The 7780-nt window shown below is 43.4% G+C and overlaps 1 protein-coding gene across 1 annotated transcript in view; it reads left to right on the forward strand.

The window, feature by feature from the left end:
• Positions 1 to 5507, forward strand: part of ICOSLG (inducible T cell costimulator ligand) — a gene marked incomplete at its 5' end in the record, with an annotated part of 8512 nt that extends 3005 nt beyond the window's left edge. The window contains 2 exons of the mRNA XM_031062128.1: positions 952 to 987; positions 3370 to 5507. Of these exons, the coding sequence (XP_030917988.1) occupies positions 952 to 987; positions 3370 to 3380 (47 nt within the window). The remainder of the gene's footprint in view (positions 1 to 951; positions 988 to 3369) is intronic.
• Positions 5508 to 7780: the final 2273 nt, after the last annotated feature.

Below are 7780 nucleotides of genomic sequence, written 5' to 3' on the forward strand. Positions count from 1 at the left end.
TGGCTTCCCTGGGAGGTGGTGGAGTCCCCATCCCTGGGTGTGTTTAACAAAGCCTGGATGTGGCACTGGGTGCCAGAGTTTAGTTGAGCTGTTGGGGCTGGGTTGGACTCGATGATCTTTAAGGTCTCTTCCAACCCAGTGATTCTGTGAATTCTGAGCCTCACAGGAAGTAATTTCTGGATGTGAAAGTAACTCAGCTTTGTGTCTGTTTGGCCTATGATTTGTCAGCTGTGATCCCTGCAGGCTCCTTCTGGACAGATGGCATGAAACAGGACTGGGGTCAGTAGCTTGCTCAGCTCAGCACAGTTTGAAGCAGAAATCAGAGCATAATTCAATCCTGAGAGCTTTAGAGTCACTGGCTGGATGATTAAGGGTGAGGTTCCTGCTGGGATCAAGCAGAAATGTTGCTGGTCACATGGGTACCCTTGTGTAGCTGGATTTGCCCATGTGTGTGACTCTAAAAAAGCTCTAAAAGACATCTTGTGGGCCAGACTGAGTCTGCCAATGTAAGCCCCTATCCAGGAGCCAACATCTAAGGCACAGAGCAGGAACAACCACACTTTTCATGGACAAGGACAATCCATGTTTTCAGTCTCAATGTTAGCAACCCTGGGTGCCTCAGAAAAGGTCAGGGGAAAGCAGGGTTGTGATCTTGTCCAGGAGCTGCAGCAGCTCTTGTAGAAGTCATGTCCTTCCTACAGAAACAACCCAAGAGTGAGGCAGGACTCTGTCCCAAGATGGGGAGCAGGGCCATCACTTCAATCTCAAAACCTCTCCTTTCTGAAATAGTTGCCTGGGTTGTAAGCAAATAGAATATTGGATTGCATTTTACAGAATATGTAGCACGTTGAACCCTCAGCTTTGGTGGATGTTGCTTAATATGAATCTCATTTTTCTGAAGTTTGTGGTTATCTATCCTACATGCTGAAACCCATGCATTTGTTTCAACAGATGTCCAACAAAGAGAAGACCAAGGAGGACTCAGCTGTAAGTATTAAAAATATATTATTTTGTTTGTCTTGAGTGACTTAACTTCACAGCTTCAGTACTCAAGTTCAGCACAAGCCTTTAGATTAGACTTGCTGGATGATACAAACTGAAGCATTTTTTTGTGCACTGCACCCTAGGTGATCTTTAACTGGGATACAGGGACATCATTTGCATCATGTCTGTGAACCTGAGCCTATATACACCCAGTTTTTAAAAAAAAACCCTCCTTTTCTAGAAGAAACATGCTCTTCAGGCCTTCACCATGTTCATATTTTTATTTTTATTGCCACACAATATTACAGGCCAGCTGGTTTACAAATTCATTTGTTATTTATAGTAGGGACAAAATGAAAATTGAGTGAAAAAAATGAAGACAAATTTGGAAAAACAAAATTGGACAGAGGACTTGCAAGAGTACAGGGTGAAATATCTGCCTATCTGATATCTCATTGGGTAGTTTCTATTGAATCTAATGACTGTTGCCTGTGTGTCTGCAGAACAGGCAGAAAATACTGTGATTCCACTAAAACTGAACTAGTTAAAGCATAGTTTGCTGCATTTGCTGCAGCAGATGCTGTGGATGTACACAATGCATACTATCAAGCAGAACCAAAATAACCCTTAAATAAACAAACTCATAAAAAAAGCTTTTACTTTTTCTGGAATTTCATTGACAGCCATAGGAACTGGGTTAATGGTCAGTTATTTTTCAGACCACAGCCTGATCCCCAACATTTGTGGTTGCTAAACATCAACAGCCATTGTACTCCCTCCTGCAGAGCATAATCTATGGAGGAGGGTGGATTTTCCCTTAAAATAAAGGGACATTTTCTCTCTTTGTTCCTAGGAACTGCATTGACGTAACACAAGCAGCTCATTTAAGGTCAACTTTTTCTTCTCCAGACTGACTTACAGCAGGCCCTTCTTGGTTTGATCCCTGGCCTTAGCCCATTAGTAAAAAAACCTCTGTGGCATAAATAAGAGTAAATATTTATCTTGTTTGTATTGAAGGCTGCTGTAGCATGACTTGTTCATTAAGGACAAAACAAGGGCACCTTCCAGATGCTGTGTTTTCATTGTCATTTCTCCACTCCACTTGTGGAAGAGGAGGTGGGACAGCAGCTTTGGTGGCTCACTGATGACAGAAGCTGTCCCACCTCTGAGGACCCTGTTTTGGGCACTCCAATTTAAGGGCAACTTGGATCAATACCAGAGAAATGAAAATGGTCCAGGGAATGTGATCTCTGGTGAGAGATGGATTGTGTCTGTTTAGGCTGGAGAAGGCCAGGCTGATTAAGGACACAATAACAACCCTCTTCAGAGTGTCTTTTGAGAGGATGGGACAAGTTATTTATTGTGCTAACCCAGCTGACACTGCAATTAAGGCACAGCAGACTTAAACAAAGGAGATTTAAGCCAGATGTTAGAAGAAATTGTCTAAGGGTGATGGTGGTTGAGGCAGAGTTTGTCCAGACTATCAAGCATCCATCGGTCCAGGTTTGCTTCTTTGTGATTTCTTAAGAAAAGAGAAAACCAGTATCTGTCAGGAAATATTTAGAAATAAAGCTGGTACTGCCTTAGTACAAAAGATGAGCTCTAGGAGAAATTCTAGCCTAATTCAATCATTACTTGGTATTTTTAATCCTGTTGTGTGTGGTAGATGGGGAGTAAGGCCCTGGGGAGGTGGATCCAGGGGGATGCTCTGCCACAGCATTTTGTTTTCAATACTGTTGTAAATGCACTTCTGCTTCTGGCACCTTATGAAGAAGGCCAGGTTGTTTCATGGCAGTGAGAATCCTGAATACTGCAAACCAAAATGAGATTACTGAAACTAACTTTGCTGTTACAAAGGCAAAAAAGAGTTTGGAAACTGGGAGGAAGGCAGATTGCAAGGAAGAGTAACTCCATCCTGGTGGGATTAGTCTCTCCAGCCACCCTCTCCAGTCAGCGGGGGAGGAAGCTCTGGTGAGGAGAAATTCAGAGCTGGAGCAATTCTGAACTCTTACATGAAGGAATTCCTTCATTTCCTGAGAGGACCCAGAGGAAGCTGTTTTCTCTTGGCCACAGAGAGAATTTGTGCATGTCATTCTCTGAAATAGTTTTAAATGAGCCCACGGTGACACTGATATCCCTTCACAAGGGAGGCCACTTCTTCCATTTGCACAGAGAGGCACTTCCAGGCTGTGGCACGAGGACAGAAAGCCCCCAGTGTCCTGGGTATCCAGGCAGGACTTCTCCCCAGTCAGTTCTCTCTCAGCAGCATGAATATACCTTTTCCATAGCTTTGCAGCTTGTTCCACTGGTTACATAGGAATTATTATTTCTGGGGAAGTTTTTTTGTCTATTTTTGAATAAAAATAAGTTATTTTGTTCTTACAGCACCTGCCTAAATGGAAGGTCTGCCAACAATCTGGGCAGCTGGAGAAGTGTCAAGAGAAGCATCACTCCCTCAGTGGCAGCATTGTTTGTAATACAAGTGTCAGACTTCTGCCAAGAGAGATGGCAAAGAAAAAAAAAGCTTCTAGAACACAATAGAGAGGAAAATCTGCAGAATTTTCCTTCCAGCCACTGGCTGTGTCCACAGAACAGTCGTGTCGCCACTCCAGCTCAGCACTTTGGACAGTCCCCTGTGATTGTCAGTGATTTGGGCACCTGTACTGGGGAAAGCAGAAAGCCTGGACTCAACTGCTTTGTGCCAGACCACTGGAAGCTGGTGACTGTCCAGTCTCTCATCAGGATCCTTGAGGACTCTCAGGAGCAGAAGCAGCCACCTTCAGGAGCATGGGATGTTCTTGCTGTCACCTTACCCTGAGGATGGCTACTGCATGTGAAGAAAGGCAGCTAAAACAAAGAAAGAAAACTGAAGGGCTCTGCAGAGTGAAATTTGTGACCTCTTCATGTTTCTATCTCTCTAAAATACAATCCTTTCATTGTCTCTTTTCACCAGCTGCTACTCTGTACAGAACCAGGCAGAGCACTTTGACCCAGTCCTCCAAAAACAGGAGTTGCTTTAATAGGGTCAAATACTGAATTTGTCATTACAAGGAAAGGTGCCTTCTTTAAGCCTTGATAGCAATATTTTGGTTTTTACCAAATATTCCACCAAAAAGGGGACTTCCACTTTCAACAGGAGCCAGCTGTGAGAAAAAAACAGGCTGTGGCAATCAGAAATTAAAAATAGTGCTCTGTGCTATGTGAATGTCATGTTACCTGGACTTACCCTTCTCAGGATGGAACAAAAACTGTGGTTGAGCTCTGCCTGATTCAGCTGAATCTTTATTTAAGCACCTTCCTGTGGCTTCCAGGGAGGATTTTAAACTGAAGGTTTTAAACTAAACTTGTGCTTGTGTCTCATCCTTGCACGCACCCAACAAAACAAAAAAGAACAAAACCCAAATTCTATCAGTGTGTTGTCCATGAATATCCAGAAAGCCAAGAACTGCATTTCCTTGTGCCAGTGCATGTGCCTTGCTGTTTCAGCCCCAAGTCAGCCAAACTGACTGCCTGAAAATAGCAAAAGAGTAAATTTTGCTGATGATGTGAAATTCTGAAGGAGGAGGAATTTTTACTAGCTCTCTTTCCCAGATGGGACAGTTTCCCCATCTTGTCATAGAGGGATGGAGATTGTTATTTTAAACTGAGCTCTGGAAACACTTGACCTCTCCTGCACCAGTTGCTAGACTAAATTTGTATGATTTTTGTGAATAAGTCTTGTTTGTTTCTGCTTTGTGTGTAAGAGGCACTCCAGTATCAACTCTGAGCTCAGACACTGATTTTTCATATCAAGATCAGCATTCAATTCCCAGCTGAGTGAAAATTCTGTTTAACTCACATCACTGGAAGCAGGGCCATTTGGCAATAGTGCAGCAGTTATCTTCTGTCAAAGCAATACCCCCAGGGGGGCTCCCAGCTGAGTAGCTGTGCTTCTCTCATGTCCATGAATCCAGATATCAGATATTTTCTGAGTCCAAATCTAGTCTTCAGTGTACCCTAAAGGGAACTTGCTTGAAGAAAGCTTGCAGACACCTCAAAAATGTGAACAACATCTGTGCAGATGTGCAGGGCAACCATTTCCTAGTGGTTCAGTAAAAAGTCCTGCAGACTTTTCATTCTTATCTGTCACATGAAGTTGTTTTGTGCAACCTGTGGTGCTGCTGTACCTGACAGAAGCCTTTCCTACAAGTAGTTTTCCACTTTTATATTCTGCACCTGTAATGGTTCAGAGGTGTAAGAAGTGACCTAGCAGTCACTCTGCAATATGGCATTAAAACAAATTTTAGACTGGTTGGATTTTCTTACTTCTGGGCTACTTCATGGATACACCTAAATGCAAAAGCTTTTTCTTGCAAAATCTCTGCTTTCATTTAGCTTAGGGTTTCAGCTGTTCTTAGAGGTCAGTAAATCCTAGATGACAGTTGGTTGCTACCATTCAAAAGGACTTGGGAATTTAGTAATAACAGTTTTTGTCTTCACTTGCCATGTTTATATTTTAAATAAAGTCTATTCATTCTTCTGGATGTTTGACTAAATCTATCAACACACACAGAGCCAAGTCAATCCAAGCCATTGCCTCCACCCAAAGTGAGTTTTACTTTTAGCCACTCAGTGCTCCTTTTCAAAGGCCTCAGATTAGGGGAGACAAACACAACACAGAGCTGACCACCTTTGCTTTATTTTGGCTCACACAACAAAATCCCTCGAACAACACAACGAACTCCAGGAAAGTCAGGCAGTAGCCTGAGGGCAGCACTAAGCCTGGGCTGATTCATCCCTTTCTCACCCAACTTCACAACCCCAAGCAGAGCAAAGGCACAGCACACACTCCTGCTTCCAGAACTGAAACCAGCTCATTGCACTCCCCCAGACCAGTCTTGCACAGGAGCACCTTCGTTAAAGACAGCAGCTCACTTAAACACATGCACAGGAAAGCAACAGTTGATGCAGCTTTGGAGGAAGACTAATAAATGGACTCACTTTCACAGAAAAGTGAAAGACTTTTTGTTGTGGCATGGCTGGTAAACCACAAGTGGAAAGCCCCAAGAGAAAACATGTGTTGCTACTTAGTGATCTGGATCCATCTGTCCTGTTGTCAGATTCACTATTTAAATATTTTTACCTGTGAGAGCTGAAGTGTCTCTTTTGCTCAAAAAAGCATTCCCTTTTTCCAGCTCCCCTGACTCTAACATCTGTTCTCAATAGCTGTTGGGCTATGTCAAACAAAACTTATTTGTTGCTTTCCCAACTTGCAAAGTGAATCTTTATTATATTTGTAGCAAACATACACAAAAGGTAATATTACCCCTAAGTGTAATTTCTCTAACCTCTCTCATTTCCAGAGGAGCAGAAAGTGCTGTAAAGAGCAATTGAGTGCAGCCTAACTGCACAGGGAGAAAACACCCCCATAGCTGTTAGGTTCTTGGGACTTTTCCTCTCCATATGTGGTGGGCATTAGGGCTTTCACCTCCTCCATGACATGAGATGGAATCATTGTAATCTGATCCCCCCTTGAGGATTATTGTGGAGCTCCTGGAGCAAGTCTGGAACAAGGGTACAAAGGTGATGGGGGGACGGGAGCACCTCAGTGATGAGGAAACGCTGAGGGAGGTGGGTCTGTTCAGCCCCAAGAAGAGACAACTGAGAGGGGACTTGAGCCCTGTCTGTCATTGTCTGCAGGGAGGGGTCAGAGCAGGGAGAAGCTGAGACATGGGACAAGAGGAATGGGCAGAAACTGGTAGACAGAAAGTTCCATCTGAAAATGAGGAAGAACTTTTTGTTGAGGGTGGCTGAGCACTGGAACAGGAGGCCCAGAGAGACTGTGGAGATCTCCCCTGGAGCTGCTCAAAAGCTGTCTGGGCACAACCCTGAGTAACACGTTCTGCGGCACTCTGCATGAGCAGAGAGGTTGGACTGGATGACCAACTGTGGTTCCTTCCCAACTTACCCATTCTGTGTTTATAAAAGGCACCCCACATGTCCTTTGAGGTGATCTCTGCATCTGGCACGCCAGGGAATTACAGAGCAGTGATTTCTATGTCATTCATCTCTCAGGATGCACTTAGGTGACAACAGGTCATTGTACAATTACCTTCCAACACAGGAAAAATGCTTCCAACATTTCCTGTGTTATCAGCACCACTTAGCATAATTACTGCATCTGAACCATGCTCCCTTGATGTCAAATGCAAGCCCCTGGCAGCTACTTGTGACATTGCTGTTAATCACAAACTCTTTGTTTGCATATTGTTAGGAAAGAGCCTGTCTCTCATTTCAGTCTGGCACAGAAAACTGCTGTGTAGGGATAGATGCTCATATATCAAGGATGCTTAGGCTGACCTTTGAACTTGCCCAAAATAGGTCCCAACAATTTACTAATAAATTACTTATTTGTTTTTCTGTAATTCCAAGAAATGCTGCTGAGGACAATTGGGCACAGAGTCATGCTTAGAGTCACACAAGGCTGCCTGTAGCTGACTTGGTGCTTACTCTCCTATCTCCAGCTTGCAGAGACCTTTTCCCAGTTGCTGGACTGGAAAGTCTACTTTTTTGCAGCATCCACCCCAGCAGACATCATAAGTCAACAGAAGCTGTTTGCTAATTTTGAATGGGATTACACTGCACAAAAAAAAAAAATCAACCCTAAAAGAATTTAGAAGGAATAAAAAGATATCACTCATTCAAACTGGAAATCTTTAAAGAATCTGTCAGTAAGAAGCAATAGTTACACAGCCATAATGTGGACAGGGAGTGACTGAAAATGTTTTCTTAATTTCTTCTGCCAGATCTGTGCTGT

The sequence above is a fragment of the Geospiza fortis genome, unplaced genomic scaffold, assembly GCF_000277835.1.
Source record: "Geospiza fortis unplaced genomic scaffold, GeoFor_1.0 scaffold17, whole genome shotgun sequence".
In the NCBI taxonomy this organism is placed as follows: Eukaryota; Metazoa; Chordata; class Aves; order Passeriformes; family Thraupidae; genus Geospiza; species Geospiza fortis.